Source organism: Neopsephotus bourkii, unplaced genomic scaffold (genome assembly GCF_033783945.1).
Source record: "Neopsephotus bourkii isolate Nb327-2 ecotype Australia unplaced genomic scaffold, CSIRO-AGI_Nbou_v1 NB_14, whole genome shotgun sequence".
NCBI lineage: Eukaryota > Metazoa > Chordata > Aves > Psittaciformes > Psittacidae > Neopsephotus > Neopsephotus bourkii.
In genome coordinates this window covers 101,976-120,901 of record NW_026900531.1, presented here as the reverse complement: position 1 = coordinate 120,901, position 18,926 = coordinate 101,976, and the positions used below count along the sequence as shown (strand labels likewise).

The following is an 18,926-nucleotide window of genomic DNA, read 5'->3' as shown; positions in this document are numbered from 1 at the left end:
AGATTTTCATATCCCACATGCCCTTGGTCATTGTGCTTGTAGTAAGCACAGCTAAAGCCCTTCCCAGATATTCGCTTGCGAAGCCAAGCCATCAATCAATCTACAGACACATGTACTCATATGTCTCTAGCTCAGTTCTGTATGTGGAGATCTGCAAGTACTATATGCTGAAAACTGTAAATAGCACCTTCTTTCCCCATATATGTTATGCTTCTGTGCAAGTGGCACAGATATTAGAGCTGGCAGACAATTTTCAAGATGAGTTGTGCTACTAAACCAACATCGACAGACACCAACTATTGGCATGTCCAGTGCCTGGATACGCTTGTGAAAGTGGCTGAAGACCAGGGTTGAGGTTTGAAAGAGAAGAAAGGAACATCCATTCTATCATGACACCAAAACAGCAATTCATCCTGTGCTTATGAACTAAATCCATGCTAAATTAAGCAGGCCATTTTCACTGAAGAGTAGAGAGCTACATACCAAGTCTGTCACAGATGAGTTACAGACTGGTTGGTTGTTCTGTTACAGATAAATGATCTTTGTTTTTGAAAGAAGTCTGTAGGCTACTAACTTTCATTTTATTGCCTGCTCAATCCTACTCAGATGTTTAACATATGTTCAGCAGGAAATGAAATATACAATCTATGATTTATGACTGTCAAAATGATGGAACCAGAACAACAATTCTCTGTGTGGGCATAAGCAGGGCATGAATTTCCCTGTCATTCCTCATTCCTCATCTTCTTCTACCTTTATAAAAGACAGAGGACTTAAAAACCCAAGACTTCTACAATGAATTTTCATAACATTTTTATGAGATAGAAAATTAATTTTCATCCTTTTTTTGATCACAACATTATTTTTTATTATACACACAAACATTTGCTAACATAGTTTGAGAGTAACAGCTATACTGGTACACAGCAAACAACAAAAAGATTAACTTCTTCCTATAGCCTTAATTTTTTTGTAAAAACATATGACGTTCTCAAGACTGGGTGCTGTTAAGTAACTTTCAGTTTATGAAGTCAAGTTATATGAATACATTATCTGCATTTGCTTTTTTCAGAAAACTAATCTGCTGTTGTTTTCTAAAAATGTTATGTTCACTGTGTGGATGGTCCATACTCCCCAAAAGGCAGATGAAGTGGGTGAGAGGCAAATGAAGTTGAGTACATTATCATAACAATATGTAATGTTTAAAGAGCCAACCTGAAACAGAGGTAGAAGACAACATACTTTGAAGTGAACTTCAGCAATACAGTAGCACATAAGGAAGGAGATGCTCACAAATTCAAGATGTACTCACCAGATTGTGATTTGAACTGAATCAAGGCACTGTTGTATCCCACTGTAATTAACAAAGACTGTTTTCCCACACGACAATATTCAGTGTCTCTGTTAATCAGGCATTTAAACACACGGACTCCGTCAGCTGAAGGGAAAAAAAAAAACAACTTTAGAAAACTTTTAGCAGTTAAAAACAAAAACATAAAAAACTAGATGCCTCTGATTAACAATAGACATAAGTATGTATTCGAAGTACACAACTTGGGAAAAATACACTGAACATGTTCCTTAAGACAATTTTACAGAGTCCTACAGTCTCCATCCCACTTATCATCCACAGTTTCTTGAAGTTGTCCTGTCTTCAAAAGAGAGAAAGAGAGCTGACTAAATTAATTTTTACCTAGATCCTAAAAAAGTCTTAAATTAACACTCTTCCTACTACTTTTGCTTCTATTATGCGCTGATGTCCTTATAACCTCTAGATTTCTTACGTTGTCAAATTAAATGGCAAGGTGAAGAATCAAGGATCAGTTAGTTTGACTAAATGAGGAGAAATGAACCAACTTTTTCTAGCAAACACACATTATGTACAACATCACGTATTACAGCTATCAATAAACCTATGATGTGAGAAAAACTAATGCAATTTTTCAGAGAATGAAGAGCACATACGTACTTAAGAGCTAGGAGCAGCAGAGGTCAAGCCTGTGGCCCCTGGAAGGAGGATCCAGTACCAGAGGCTTAGGTGTTGCAGTACACACTGTCTCACTATCAGCCTCACAGCTGTCAGGTGGCAGCTATGTGGGCACATCAAGTAAGATGCACATCATCTCTTTCACAAACCTCAAAGAGGTCTGTCTGAAAGGGAACTTAATGAAAATGGCAGCTATGGACATGAGGTACAATAGGTAAAGCTTTTAAATTATTGGGGGTTGTGTTATACATGTCTTCATCACTCAGGAAACAAAGCTCCAGGACTTAACATCCCTAGAACATTCTTTCATGCATTTTATTTCACTTTGCTGTCAACAAGTGTCTATTATGCTTCTGCCACGCACATTGTATTCTTCTGGAGATAAATGTTATAATAAAACACAAAACCCACCATTATCAGGAAAAGTAAGTCTTAAGGCAAAATAGAAACAGGAAGAGAAGTAAAAGTTCACAAATTGGCAGTAACAAAAAAGTGATACACTGCAATATACTGAAAAGTGTGCAAGAGAGAAAAACTGAAGGAAGGCAAGAATGAAGGGGAAAAAATACACATCTTGAAAAGCAAGAGACATAATAAATTGATTATTATTAAAAGCTTAGTTGAAAGCTAATTATAGACTGCTGAGCTATGTTGTTCTGCTAGCAAGATTTGAAGGACCAGACTAAGAAGGTACACAAATACACACACCATACAGGCACTCGGTATGTTTTCTGAAATCATGTGCTGTGATGAAAAGGAAATAGAACAGAGAGAAAAGCCACTATATGATGGTCACAGAAGCATAAACCAGTTTGGGTGGTAAGGGACTTTAAAGATCATCTCATTCCAAGCCTGTTCCACTGGCAGGGACACCTTCCACTAGACCAGGTTGCTCAAAGCCACATCCAACCTGGCCTTGAATACTGCAAGGATGGGGCAGCCACTGCTTCTCGGTGCAACCTGCTGGTGTCTCACCACTCTCACAGTAAAGAATTTCTTCCTGATATCTAATCTAGATCTACTCCATTTCAGCTTAAAGTCAATACCTCCTTTCCTGTCACTGCAGGCCATAGTAAAACACCTCTCTCTGTCTTCCTTATAAGGCCCCTTTAGGTGATGAAATGCCACTGTAAGGTCTCCCCAGAGCCTTTTTTCTCCAGGTTGTACAGACGCAACTCTCAGCCTGTCTTCATGGGAGAGTTGCCTCATCCCCTGACTATTTTTGTGTCTCTCCTCTGGACCAACTCTAACACGCCCATGTCTTTCTTGAGCTGTACTTTAATGTGGAGCTCCTGTGTACTTATGGCAGCCCATTCCTCTTGGAGGTGTCATGAGACATTGAAATGTACTCATAAGTTCATTACCACTTTTAAAGACTATTCTTTTATTTGAAAGACTGGGCCTACACTTAAAAACTACCTGTGGGTTTTTATTCGTTTGTTTTTGTTACTGTGAGCTGTTATTCAGCAGCTATGGAGCAACCACTTTGTCAAAATTTTTTTTTAAATACTATTTTTCCAGATCAAATTTTTGGATAAATGTTCACATTTTTCTCAAATACAGCAACATGAGTGTAACTAGATGCTGAGAGTCCAGTCCTGGCTAATAAATGATTGTGTTGTTGACTACAATGGTATTGGTCTAAAGTTCAAAGGCAAGCGTATCTCAAAGTAGTTACAAAAACACATCTGTACTTTAAATATTGATTAATCTTGAAGTACTCATAGCAGTACCAGGGAAAAAAATTACTCCAGTTTTAGGTGCATGTTAAGAGAGTAGAATGTGGTACTTAGGAATTTTCACTTACAGATGTCACTAAAGTATTCCTACAACCCACATTTACTCTGAGCTAATAGCCATTTGGAATCAACTCAGTGAACAGCTTGTTCCATAGTCTCTCACTTGTTCTGTTTTCTGCCATTTATCAGTTGTCAGTTACAATTATTACATCATAGTTAAGCCATAAGCATAGTGAAATCAATTGCCTGCTAAGCTGGAAGAGCCTACATGTTCACTGGAGCTCCTGTGGACGTTCCTCACCCATTTTCTGGCCTGTAGGGAACAGAGGGCGAGTAGCCAGATGCTGGGATCTTTTCTCCTGTCAGCCTATAAACTATATAGCACAACAGCATCAGTAAAACTGTATTTGCCATGTCCACGTCTGTACAGAGGTTTGTTCACCCTGAAAGTCAGGCAGCATACTGCTTTGATATTTCAGAACAACAAAAGACAGGAAAGGACCAGATTGTATTTTGGTATCAGGACTCAAGGCAGCAAAGGTGGCAGCTAATGTTATACCCTGCAGAAGTTTCTGAAAGGTGAAGGAAATACTTTTTTCCCCCCTCAGTTAAAATGGAAAAAGAAAATAATACATTTCAAACTCTGTTGTTGCTTTTGCATTCACTGAATATGACAGCTCACTGCATGGGTTTGGCAAGTCAGCAACTACAGGAGACTTTAAAAAGGACTATTAGGTTGTTAGTGTACTGAGGTGGACAAGAACATTGCTCACAGCACTGCTTTTCTACTCGCAGATGCCAGAGATTCTCTGGGACAACCTCCATTTTCTCAACCTGACTTTTAAAATAATTCCATATCCATTTTGGGTGGAACACACCCCCAGTGTCTGTGCATCACTGAAATAAAATGTTCATTCTCTCATTCGAGTACATTCAGGATACTCTTAGGGCTCATTTCATTTTATTAAAAAAAAATCAAACCAGTTTGTAAAAGAGTTTACAATCTTCTTGTAAACAGGAGAAAAAAAGCCTTTGAAAAAAAAAAAAAACAAAAACAAAAAACCAGCTGATTTCCCATCTATAGAACAGCACAGTAGCTTTAAGTTAAGCTTCAGCATAAAATTCAGCATTTCAGAAAAACATGTCTAAAGGACACAAAAAACTTGCATGGTGTTAAAGGCAACATGAGCAGAACTCTCTCAAATCCTGAACAGTGCTCCAACAAACGAGAAAGACTCTGCTGGACAGAGCCCATTACTTCCACTCAGCCTTACAAGAGCTGACTTCTCTTTGCTTTTCCCTCTCACTTTATTCCCTTTGAATACACAGTCATATCTATATCAAGAAAGAGAACAGTCAAAATGTCTAAAAAAATCGCTCTTTCATGTAAAGCAAGTAAGGAAAAAGTAAAAAGTCTTCTGAGATTTAAGCTTTGGAATCTTGCCCAGTTAACCATTATACCACCTTAATACTTTAACATTACTGTGACTGCGGACAGGAAGTCCTAAGATACTGTCTTGATGACAGCAGCATGAAACTATTGTCAGTTTTATGCATATGAATTGGCTGCAACCTCCACAAGGTAATGTGCAATTTAAGCAAAGGTGTGTTGCTACATGTAGGCCTGGATTCTTTCAAGCTCAGAATAAACAGCTGCTCTGTTAGGTAACAGATGAGATCCATTTCCTGCAAAAGGGAAGAAAAAAACCAATCCATATCACAATCAATTAAAAGAAAGAATTCGTAAATGCAAATGTCATGAGTAACTATGTATTTTGTAGCATTATCTCCTACCTACTTCACAAACAAGCCCGATCGTTACTGTAGCAGGCCAACCTAATTAAATATATTATTTTAATATATCTCTAAAATCAATGCTTGATGAATGATTTCTAGACAGAAAAATAACAACTCATAATTTATTTAAAATTGTTTCCTTATCCAGCATATTAATGACAAAAAGAAAAAAGTTAGCAATAATCCTTTTAGTAGTACCAAAATCTTCCTCCTTTGCTCCTCTTCAAAAGACATCTTGGTAAAGTTTTCCTTGGCAGAAAACCCTGTGATTGAGAGTCTGAGAAGAAATAAGTCAAAGCCTGGAAATGGGGCAGAGGGGGATGGGGCCCTAGAATCTGGAGAGGGGCTGAACCTATATTAAAACAAAGGCACAAACTCTGCAAAATTTCACTTTCATAGCTCAGTGCTTAATGAAAACTCCATATCTTCCTGCTGGAAATAGGTCTAAGCAGTGACTGTTTACTTGGAAAATAAATCTACCTTGTAGGTACCTGTACCTCTCCATAGATGACTTCTACCAAACTGAGTGCTAAGTATTTACTTCTGCACTGCTCTTTCTCTGATTAAAATGTTAGGTGCACTAACATTATTAAACATTTTTTAAGGTTATTTTAACATTATTTAAATGTTAAATATTTAACAACATTTTACTATTATTTAAACAGTATCAAAGTGTGTTTTAAATACTTCCCAGGTACACGCTTCTTGAAACTGCTAAAACTTTTAATCACTAGAAAAGGCGTTCACCTCACAGAATGACTTAAGTATACGAACTCTTTCTGGGAATGGGAGATTTAACAGTTGCTCCTGTTTCCCTGCCAGTTCTCATCCTGTTTCCCTTTAAGATTTTCTTGGCCTTTGTGATTAAGAGGAAGAAGATGTTTACACTAATTTAATTACTGTGAATCAGCTTTAGAACAAGGATAACCTGCCACAGTTATCTACTACTATACGCATTTAAACTTTCAAACTTTTTTTTTGTTCCCTACACTTGCATCCCATTTTGAAAACTGATCAGCACCTACAGTATGCAGGCAGCTAATGCCAAAAAACAATCCATATCATTCAACATTATCTTGTCTTTTGTCAATGAAGCAAACACAAAATGAACAAAATACAGCCCCAACAACAGTTGTCTTCAAATATGCTTGTTTACCAGTTGCCTGTATCTTACTGCCTGTTCCTTCAGCTGATTCATGACCACCTTTAAAACACCAAGCACAGCAAAGAACTTTTACCCCACACAACTAAGTGCAATGTAAATATCTCTCAATAACAGTTAACATAAGCTGGTACACTCACAAAGCAAAAGACATCTTCCAAAGACACTGACTCAAGTCTGGAAGTTATCTACACTGAGCACAGACTTAATACATAACCTGATCTTTGAAGGCATATGTGATTTTCACCATACACCTCTCTGGGTCATGTCAACCTCAGAACAGAGCTCTGCCTTTATCTGCAATCATGCAGCTTAACAAATAAATTGTGTAATCACAAGCAGATCAAGAATCAGCAATTGCAAGCAGTATAAAAAGCATACTGTGATACAGAACAATCAGTGCCAATTTAAAGAGTATTCCTTTTTATTTGGACAACCTCAAGGAGATTGTCACGTTGCAATGTTGCAATAACAAGAGACTAAAACAAGTTATGTCCTCTAATGACTGGTTAACAGGCACATCCAAGTTTCAAAAGCATAAGTTGGTTTATAATAGAAAGGAGGAGAAGTTGTTATTTAGAATCATAGGCTCTAAAATATTTTTCTGATAGGCAAGCCACTTCATCCTGACACCCACCTCTGCCTGTAATCTCTTTAGTGATACCTCCACTGAGTATTAACTGCATCATATAAAGCCTCATACATGGCTAAAACAGGCATTCAGAAAGTGTAAAGAACCTCTGTAACATCGATTCACAATGGTGACAATTTAGGACAAGTGCCCTCTCAATATCCTGACTGTCTTGGGTGTAGCTCAAGTAAATAGTCTGAAATAACCACCATCAAAGTGTGACTTGAGGCACAGACTAGGGGATCTACTTCAACAGTACTACAGCAACCTTTAGAGAAATCAAACACTTTTTTAAAATAAAATTAAAAACTAATATTTGTTTAGATACATATTAAATTAGAAGTGTTTTGAGAAATTTATTTTTTGAGCTATACACTAGTATCTCTACTAATACCAAAGAGTTCTGTTTCTACTATAAACAGGCACAGTTTCATTAACTTCAAATCAGCAACTATTAATCTCAGACTACTGTGGTAAATCGCTGCAGTTTAGATACTGCAGCAATAAAGCACCTGTCTTTCAAGTAAGAGAGGATACAAAGAAAATTATGACAAAGTTACTTCCTTGTACTTTTAAAGAACTTAAAGGAAGAAAATCAAGAATAGCATTTCACAATACCTCATACTGCTAGCCATAAATTGATTTCACACTGATGGTGTCTACTCAGCTTGACATTTAATGAGTCAGTGCATTTCCTTCTTTATACAAAATCTTGGAGCAGAAGGGCCTGGTATAAACTTACTGGATTTGCAGAAAGAGAAGGTCATACTTGTATTCTCAATTTGTAACTCCTTTACTTTTCTAATTGCAATATATATTTACTTTTACCTTATTTTTGCTTATGTATGTCCACACATGACTGAGAGCATCGAGTTTCAACTATAGTTTGACATAAATAAGACTTATAAAGATTATCATAAAACTATGAAGGAAAAGTTCTGATGGTACATGGCTTTTTACCATTTCCATTTAATTTATAATTAAACAATAAAACAAAGCACAATATAATCAGCAGCAGTATTTTTTAAAGAATTGTTGGCTGCAGCATAGCAAAAATGGCAGCAGCTATTAATCTGCATCATTCTGAGATTAAAGTTTCTTTCATTTTGTGCTGAGGACTACACTGAAGACTGCATTCTGATATCTATTTAGTGGCTAAGTCAAAGCACCATCAAATTAAGTTTAAAAAATAAAGTGTTTCCTGAAAACTTAATCTCTTAATAAAGAGAAAGAAAAGGAGAGCAGTAAAATAAGAATCCTTTATCTGTGGATCTCTAAAGAAACTAGTCTTCTGTTTACAAGTAAAAATTTTAAAATAGGGAAATTCAGAAATTGTAGTGAATGTACATGTATAAGTTTTGTTACATTTTAATCAATAAGTCAGATGCATTTCATCTTTTTAAGCAGTGGTGCCACAGAGAAGGGAAGAAAGAATAAAAAGGTGCAGACAAATCCTCAGTCATCACTAATCATTACTGCTTTACCACAGCACCCTGTAGTGAGCCACGTAGCCTGTAATTTCCAGCCTTTTCCTTCTGCTGCTTCCAAATCAGCAGAAATACCTTATTTTATTATTTAATTATATTTTAATTATGCCTGATAGAGTTTAAGCAATTTTCCCACTTCAGGAATGCTTTTTTTTTTTTTCTTCACAAATGTTTTTAACATATTATTTGTCAAACATTAAACCAGACAATAGAGTCTTCCTTCCTTTCTACTCAGAAATGCACAGCCATTGCGCATGGTAGACTGCCAAAACATAAAACCAGAACATAGTAACTAGTAGTAAAGGTTGAAGAACTCTATATTTGGACAAAAAACAACCAACCAACCAACCAAATGTCTTTCCTTTAAATATTTTCTGCATATGTTTGTAGGTGTTAATCGCTCTGCCTGTGCTTGTTTTATATCGTGCTACTGTGGGAAAAAAATAAACAGACCTGCCTTTAGGAAAACTAAGTTTCTAACACAGCATTTCTGCTATAGTTCTGTAAGCCCCTGCAGGGTCCGGGGCATATCTGGAACATTCTGTACCTGTGACAGTGTGAAATGAACGGAAAACCTCTTCCTATTGTATGCCCTTTAGCTGCCAGAAGAACCGGGCATAGAAGCAGCTGGCCTGAAAATATCAGGCCATCAGGACCTCAGTGCAGATGGTTTGCTTTCCAGATGCCTGATATTAAACAGTTGCAATCTGTTTTCTGGATAAAAAGAACATGCTTACAGGCACATGCAGACATAATGCCACCCATGCTACTTGCAGGAACTCTGCCAACTGAAGTCAATGGCAATGAATCACAGAGATAAATCTGCTAGTACACATTTTTGCTGGATAAGCATTTGTGCCTGTCTCACATAAATACATAAATGGATACAAGATTTTCAGGTTACACTTTCAGATGCAGAGACCTTGATTAATTTATAGTTAGAATGTAATATTTTTTGAAGGAAAAATAATTTATGTTTAGATTTTTTTATCTTGAGATCAAAATATATTTACACACAGATTCATTTTCCCTTGTAGATTAAATACATTAAAATTCATCACAGAAGTAGGACAGGAAAATATAAAACCAACAGAGCTAGCAATGGAACTTTTGCTATGCTAACACAAATATGTCCACGTGTACTATAAGAGTAGGTTATCTTAGGGTCCTTTCCAGCCCTAACTATTCTATGATTATGAGACTACCGCTATGTAGAAATACTTCCATATATTAAAAAACTAATTCAGTCATCTGTAGTACACAGAACAAGAGTGGTGGCTTCTGGGATATAAGAGACAGAAGTGGAAGTCCACTGTGCTAAATGCGCTGCTGAACTCAACTTTTGCCAGCTATGAAATTCATCTGTGATCACAGTTTTCAGTTCCCGTTTTGTTGTCTTTACAATACACTGATACCTTTAGTTGGCTTTGGTTGGAGAAAGGGCACAAAAAGGGACTAGCAGGGGCTAATCCAGGCTTTCTTTAAGTCAGTAAGAACTTTCCACTAGTATCAGTGGCCTTTACATAAAACTGTCTTAGCATCTATCTACTCACCATCTCTGTGCATGCAATTTAGGTAATTTGGCATTGACCCATGACCCCACAAACCTAACCTCCCCTCTCCTAGCTTCCCTTTTCTACCCCAAAACAAACCAAGAAAAGTAAGCCTATGTCAGAGGGCAGTACTTACTCCTCCTTCAATCAAAAACATATTCTAAACTCAATCTGTATATTTACTATGGCACTTATTGGCTGACTCCTAGGTGTAAAAACCTTCATGGTAGTGTCTTCTTTCTTAACTTTGGGAGCTAAAAACCGAAGATGGTTCTTTCTTTTTTTTCTCTCACTCATCTCCTTGCTCTAGAAAGGTTAGGAACTCCTTAAGGAACAAATGTTTTTATTAAAAATGTCTAGATAGCACTTCAAAATATTTAGAAGCAAAGAGATACTAGCTTAAGTACAAGCTTAAACAGGTATTTTCATTGCTGTTGCCTACCTAGAAAATAAAGGAGAAATAATTTTAAAAAACAGCACACAAAAATAAAAATCATGCATAGTTTTTCATTATACCCATTTCCATCCACACTATCTCTTCTTGACGTAAATACAGATGTTCATAATTTAGTTCAGCTCAAGTTGCAACAGAAGTAACAAACCCCAAAAGTATGGTTATGCAGCAAGGCATTTAGTATCTTCTTGGTTCATTTAGGATTCTTAATTCATTGCTGTGAAAAGTTTCAGCAGTTTCATTTTGAGCTCATATTTAAGCTTGAGAATTTTTACACTCTTCTTAAAGGCCCTTATTCAGATTTGAAGTTCAGAAAGAGCTACAAACTTTTTATAAATTCACTCAAGTTTTTAAACCTTCACAGACCAGCTGAAGAAAACTGTCTGAAAATCTTCCTAAAAATATGTATTACCAATAATAGTGTAAGGATCATCAAACTGCACCTTAAAACTGTGAGCTAATTAGGGCAAGAGAAGGAATTGGTTAAGAAGACAAACACAGGGAGAGGCTGATAAGGCCAGGCAAATCATACAATGGTTTGGGTTGGAAGTGACCTTTCAAGGCCTAGCCTCCTGCAATGAGCAGGGACATCTTCAGCTCAGAGCCCCACCTAGCATGTCCTGGAATGTCTCCAGGATGGTGCATCCACCTCCTCCCCTTGCAACCTGTGCCAGTGTTTTACCGCCATCATTGTTAGATTAAAAAAAAAAATAAAAATCTTCCTTGTATCTAGTTTAGTTTAAAACCATCACCCCTTGTCCTGTCACTATAAGCCCTGGTAAAAAGCCTCTCTCCATCTTATTTATCTGCTCCCTTTAAGTACTAAATGGCCACAATAAGGTTTCCCTGGAGCCTTCTCTTCTCCATGCTGAACAAGCTCAAGTCTCTCAGCCTTTCCCTACAGGAGAGGTGTTCCACCCCTCTGATCACTTCTGTGTCCCCACCCTCTCTCCCCTCAAGACCTTCTTTCAAAAGGTCCATGTCTTTACTGAGGACTCCAGAGCTGGATGCAGCACTGCAGGAGGGGTCGCAGGAGAGCAGAGAGGCAGGACCACCTCCCTTGACCTGCTGCCACATTTCTTGTGATGCAGTCCAGTGTATGGTTGGATTTCTGGGCTGCAAGCCACACTGCGGGGTAATGTCCAAGCCTTCACCCGCCAGTACCCCCAAGTCCTTCTCCTCAGGGTTAACCTCAATCCCTCCACTGCCCCAACCCCGGTACACCTGACCTCCTGTACCCCCAACTGCCTTCAACCACATTACTGTTACTTCACACGACCTGTTCTGCTTCAAGAATTGTCTGACCTGCAATTTCCCCTGAGAATGAGATAAAAAAAGAAGAAGGGATTTTAAGTGCTTTGATTATTCCTCCCTGAAATCCTTTGTGCTGCCCTAAAGAGGTAGGTAGAAGTGGGAAAGGACAACTAAAGTCTTCATGTCACCTGCATCTCAGAGGTTACTGAAATTATATGCATAAAATATCAACTGTGTGTCTGCTCAAACTTCCTCTAGCAACTGATTTTTGCCCCACAGGAAAATATATACTTTCACATTGGAAAATGAAATGGCAAATAATATCAGTTCTGCTGTTCAGATCTACTGGCAGTGACTGCCCTCTATCAGCACACAGAGGCTGCTCATGTTAATACTGTCTGCTCAATGCACGTGAATGTACTGTACTAGAACATTCCTACTATTAATACATTTTCCACCATATCCAAACCTGATACTTTTGTATTTCAGCTAGCAAGTGATTTATTTTTTTTATTCTCTTTATATTTTAGGATATAAAGCTGGTCTCAATATGGAAAGGAAAAAACTTATCCGATATATTCAGTTGCAAGGTACTGCATGGGAGGGGAACTAAGCAAGGACAACTAAAAGAGTGTGGTTAATGATTTCTATCCAGTCCATCTCAGTAGTGTCTGAAATTCACTACCAGGAATGTTTTGTTATCACTGAGCTGGTGGAACTGAACTAGCAGTGATGAACTTTCCAAGCTGTAAAGTTTTAATTAGCATCCTTGTTCTGGAGCACGAAGAGAACACATTCTCCTTGAGTCCAGCAATGCTGCATACTTTTATGTAATTTTTAAAAAGCTAAATATATGGCCTATAATACCAGCACTTATTAAGATGAAAGGCAGCAGGGCATCTCAACAGCTATCATATCCTGTGAGAGTCAAGTGGCCATTCAGCTTGTCTGCAGCTTGTCTTCTGCCATAGTTGGGACATGATCAACACGCTTGAAGTCAATACGAATTTCCCATCTGCTTCTGGGGACACAGAACTAGCTTGAAAAGAAAGAGCAGGTGATATCTTTAAACAAAAAATATGTGTTATTAATAAAATCAGCTCAAAAATCGGGTATCGTTTCCTTGAGTTCAAAAACTGGAACTCAGAAAGGCAGTTCTTAAGAAAGATGTAAAGAATCTTAAACAAATACAAGTAATGATGTGAAAATGTTGTAAAATACAATAGGCTTTCCTTGGGGCTTTAACTTATTGTACCAGTTCTTCCGAAGTTCATAGCTGTCTATAGATGCTCATACTTTTGGACCAGCAATAATTAAACAGTATTTTTTAAAAATAAATAGGTAATTAAACATAAGTGGAGACACTGTAACATCAGTCTAAAAAGGATAGCATTTGCCCTCTAAATTTCCTGTATATGTAATACCCAAGTTTTTCTTTTTCGACTTCACCTAACCCATATAAAGAACAAACACGAATTTATTGCAGACCTAATCTTATTTCAACTATGAACAGATAGAGAAAATAATCTGCCAGCCTCACCATCTGTCTGTCATTTACAACTAGCAAGCTTATTGCAGACACTGGAACATGGAGGGTAAGGAGTAAGAAATAATCAGAATTTCCAAAAAGACTGCTTGCTCATTTTTCAAACTGAAGATGCTCTGCTCTCTCGGTTTCACCTACCTCCTATCCAGGTCCTTTTAATAAAAAGACAGTTTGCAAAGCAGCCTAGTTAGGTATCGCTGATTCTATTCTGCATATAACTGGAGAGAAAAATTACATCTTTTTCGAGGCTGCTGTTGAATTATGTCAAAGTATCAGCTCAATCAGGAAACAAACAAACAAACAAAACAACAACAAAGCTGCTCTGTCTCTCCCTCACTCACTCACTCCTAAGATGTACAGCCAATAACCCTTTCATAAAAAAAAAGATAGGAGATTTTGTTTTTTCCCTAGTAACCACAGGCAAAATATAATGAGTGAAAAGCTGGCTTAATACATGCTCCTACAGAATTTGCACTTCAGTGCTAAAATACATAGATGCTGCATCTGCTAGGTGCCAGGTTCATGTCCTCAGGTTGAATAGCTCTAAACCTTGTTTTATATTAAAGGCACCGTGCCTGAGCTTACTGTTAACTGCTTCTTTTAGGTATGGGGAAGTCAAACGCGCTTTATTTTTTGAAAGCTTGAATCCTGACTGTGTTTATGTCCTTGATATTTGTAAGGTACAAAGAAGTACAATAATACACAAACAAAAGGAACTGAAATCAGTACTCAGTTCCAAGAATTTCATGGTACGATTTTGAGAGTGTTCAAGGAAGCTTCTTGTAATAGCCTGAAGAGCTATCAGTTGAAGTGGGAAAAAAATACTTGAGAGAAACAGTAGCTAATGGCCTTTCAGAGCAATTGAACAAGAATGTAACAGAATTAAAGTAGAGCTGCTGTGGCTAGGAGAAACCTCCAGAAACCTCCATACTGCCAAACTTTGAAGCCTTCAGTTAGAACTTCACTGGCCTCAATTTAACATCTCCAGTTGTTTACATACCAATTATCACAGGGAATATCCAAAAGGTCTCCCAGCCCTGGAGAAGCCACCACACTGCTACATTTGCAACTTTAAGACACTCTGCCATCTGCTCTATTAAACTCCCTTTGATAGAAGTAGGTTGCAGCCCCGGATTTTCTTAGTCTCCTGGGAATACTTCCTGGACATCAATTTTCCACTTTCTTCCAAGAAGTCCTCACTATTTATACCAGAATTTCTGCAGTTCTCCTATGATCGCTCCATAAACCAGACATAAATTACATTTTTAATACCACATCCTCCAAAAGCAATGCACTATACCAGTCACCAGGATTTCTTCTTCTGTTCAGCACCCTCAAATATATTTTGACCCAAGGTCAGAGTTCTTTTCAGCAGCAGTTGGCTACCTTTCACGAATAGCTTTGCACACTACATTGTCATTTCCAAATCAGCGGTGAAGAGCTATCACAGAAAATCAGTATGACCAGGTGATCATTTATCTTACCGGTAATACATTTGCCCAACAAGAGGCATTCAACTCTAGGTCTCCTTGAGTTGACAGCTCACCAGAAACCACTGTATCCCTAATGGATACTTCTCTCAAATGGCTGTAGCTCCAGCTCAGCGCTGGCCTCACTGCATGGCACTTGTAAGTATACTCACCTGCTCCATTTGACACCTGTACTTTAGAAAGTCCATTGTTTCTTCCCACTGTATATATTAACACTGCACTGTGGAGATTCTTGCTTTCTCCTGTCCCACAGTTGACACAGATCCATTGCCTGATGAAGCATTATCCTTAATTCTTCTTGTTTTAGCATCTTGTATTTATTTGTCAGTCTCTGCATCTCTTTGGATCATAACAAGTTGCTCTACTTAGGGAGAAATGCTACTACTCCTGGTTCCTTTCTGGGGAACAGAGTGGTTGTATTGATTTTATACACTGTATTGTGACAATGTGTATCCACATGAAAGGAAAATGTTAAGGCTCGAGCTGGTGGAATTTTTACTGACACTGCTAGTAAGGAGCATGAGCTACAGCAGCCATTCAACCACAGCAGAACCCACTCACACTTTGCCTTTAACATCACTCTGAATACCAGTAGTATACTGTACACTATGGTATGCAATGTAGTCTACATTCTTAGCTTTATATTCAATTGCCATTATTACATTACAGACAGTAACAGAACAGGTTCAGGCAAATACAGCAGTAATAGGTGAAGTATAAAAACTACAGATAAACTGAATGCTGTAACAAGGGTAAAAATGCAATCTGGATGAACAGTCTAATCACAGATATGCACCCAGAGTAATTTCTGATGAGACAGGGGCATTTTATTACTTTAAAATAGACATAAGAAGCGCCTGCTTCATTTCCACAAAAATGTTTTGTGATAAATATTCTCTTAGTGGTGAAGAAGGTCAATGGTATCCTAAACTAGAAATGGGGGATTTTATTTTGGTGGTTTGTTTGTTTGTGTTTCTGGGTTTTTTTAATCGTCAGAAAAACAGCAACCCCCCTTCAATACACATTTTAAAAAATCGCAGTAACTACAGCCAAATTATTTTTTTCCAAACATATCAAATACATAGCTTCAGGAGGCATATTCAGATAAAGAGACTGAAAAGGAAGTAATTTTCATCACTTCAATGTGATGTATGGAGAAAAAAAAAAAGTCAACACTTCAAATTATGCTGATTTCTTTTATTGTTTAAATAACCTGTATCTTACCAACAACAAAAGGCACCACAGTATGATCACTTCTGGTCAAGATTTGTAAGAAAACAGTTTTTATTTTCACAGCAGAATTGTCCATCCTATGTGAGACAACATAAATAATAGTAAGATCATTCTAATGAGCAGATATTAATAATAGAAAAGCTATATTATACTGTCAGTCTCATAACAGGCTATGTCATCAAGCTGTTTGCAGACTTGTTTTCTCACCTAATACACAATGTATTCAATCAACAAGTTACTGAACTCCCAGATATGACTAGGATTCATGTTCTGTATGGAATCTGATAGGGTACAGCTTGAACATCTTTGTATGAAAGGGAAAAGGTGAAAAAAGACAGCTCACACCTCAAAACAGATTTGCAAATTTCCCCTCTCTTAGCAACCACAATGCACTGATGCCCCTTCATCCAAACCTTATCAAACAAGCCTTTAATAAACAACAATCCAGCGCTGTTGCACATTAAAAAAACCCGAACATCTCCCCTCTGTATTTTGTTTTCAGCTGTGTCCTATGTGAACCCTTCGAAATGACGATGATGATGATAATGACAATCGTAATAATATTAATGAACAAACAACCCTCAAACACAATATACCCAACCCCCCACAAATCTAGCAACTTTGAATTTCACTGTTTTCAGCAGGTCTTCCATTTGCATGCATGCGAGAATGTGTGTATGAATGAAAGACCAGGAGAACAGTAACTAGAGGCTAGTCTTCAAATTAATACGATGCAAGCCAGAATCATGTCTTAACTGTGATTAGTGATCAGTTTTTGTCACTCATGCTTTCCTAAACGACATGTTAAATGACTGACAGCAGAAGCAAAAATCCAGTAGCAACTGGCATATGAACTGATTTGTTTATGTTGCTGTCCAAACCCCATGACTATAATTCATCTATTCCACCAATCCTTCTAGAAGCTACTGAGACCACGTAAGAAAAATTAAAGCCACAACAGGTATTGCCTGCTCAGGATTGGTGTCATATTCACCCACCTCAAAGAGAGCATTTCCAACTACTTTCTATACATACAACAACTTCAGTTTTTTCCCAGACTACCCAGATTCAAGAAGTTTGTTTTAAAGTGTCAACTCCGCTATTGCCCTGTAAAGGCACAGCTTCAAAAGAAGAATTACTTTTGAGGCACTGTGTGCATGCAGACATTACCTTACCACAGCCTTTCTACCAGCAGCAAAGCCAGAGGGAGTTACTTCAGGGCTTCCAGTTTATTACTGTGCCAGTCCCACGTCCTCCGCCCCAGAGCCCGAGGAAAGCACGAAGCACAGACACCTGCTCCGACAGCTGAACCAACCCCACGGGCCTACGCTGCCGCTGCCCCCGGCCGACCCACACCTGGAGAGACGCGGCACCGTCTCACCTCGCCCGCTAACGGCGAGGGCGCCGCGGCGCTGAAGGAAGGTGGCGGCAGCGCTCCCCACCGCACCTCTCAGCGCTGAGACCCCGGCGGGCCACAGGGCCTCTTCCCCGCTCCTGAGCCCTCCAGGCAAGAAGTGCCATTCCCTCCAGGGCCAGCCGCTGCTCCGTGCAGCGGGGAAGAGGAGCTGCCCCGGTGGCGAAGCCGGTGTCCCCCCGCAAGGATGCTGCCGAGGCGGGCGGCCGGCAGCGGCGCGGGGCTCGGTACTTAACCGTTTGTCACGGTCACGTCCGCGTCCTCGTCTCCCAGCTGCACCTCCAGCTGCAGGGCTGTCTGGCTGGGGCTGTTGAGCTTCAGCCCTGCTGACAGCTCCTCCTCGGCGAAGATCAACTTCACGCTGTAGCGCAGCAGCTGCTGTGTGGACGAAGACTGAGCGGCCATGATCACACCGCCGTCGCCTCGCTCTGCCAGCAGTGCCTGCCTGCTCCTCCTGCCAGCTCAGGGGAAGGCGTCTGCGGCGGGAGGAGACCCGCGGAGGAGGTTTCACCCACAGACCGCTTCCACGGCTCAAGCGCCTCCCAGGGCATCGGCACGGCAACCTCACCCCCCCCGCCACAGCTGCTCAGCCCCTACCCGAGCGCGGCGGCGGGCAGCGACACCTCCCGGCTGCCGAGGCGCCTCCTCCGTGGCCGCGCAGCCCACCCGCCGTGCTCACAGCCCCCCCCATCACAGAGCACAGGGCTCTGCACGGAGGCTGCGGTATGGCGCGGTGGCACCGAGTGCGGGCAGCGCTGGTGGGAAGGGCTGTGCGCGGTGGTCGCCTGGCATCGGGGCCAGGCGCTAGCAGTGGTGGTTAAAGGATAAGGCTCACTAAAGCGCTGATAATTCGGCTTTTCCTTCCCTTGTGCTGCTACCCTCTCTGCTTTATTTTCCAAGACCGTAAAGGTGTAGCAGCAATGTTGAGCAGTAGGCGTCGTTGTTCCGCTATAGAATATATATATTTTGGTTGGTTGGTTGTTAAGATTGGGTATACGTCTTAGACCACCGCCCTACCTACATGCCGGTAAAATATAAGAGACTGTGAAGGTTGAAGAGTGTGAGGAAATAACTTCAGTGGTTACTGGTCAAACCTACAGCGTGCTGCTGTAACCTTCATATGGCAATTTCCATCAGAATTTGACTGGAAACATGATGTTGCTCACCTGAAACTGCTAC

The 18,926-nt window shown here is 39.5% G+C and overlaps 1 protein-coding gene across 1 annotated transcript in view; it reads right to left on the bottom strand.

Moving 5' to 3' along the window:
* Positions 1–18,416, bottom strand: part of LOC133222003 (histone-arginine methyltransferase CARM1-like) — a gene marked incomplete at its 3' end in the record, with an annotated part of 48,930 nt that extends 30,514 nt beyond the window's left edge. Inside the window, exons 1-2 of the mRNA XM_061371374.1 lie at positions 17,984–18,416; positions 1,313–1,438 (exon numbers count right to left, since the gene is read on the bottom strand). Of these exons, the coding sequence (XP_061227358.1) occupies positions 1,313–1,438; positions 17,984–18,152 (295 nt within the window). The remainder of the gene's footprint in view (positions 1–1,312; positions 1,439–17,983) is intronic.
* Between the last annotated feature and the right edge of the window lie 510 nt (positions 18,417–18,926).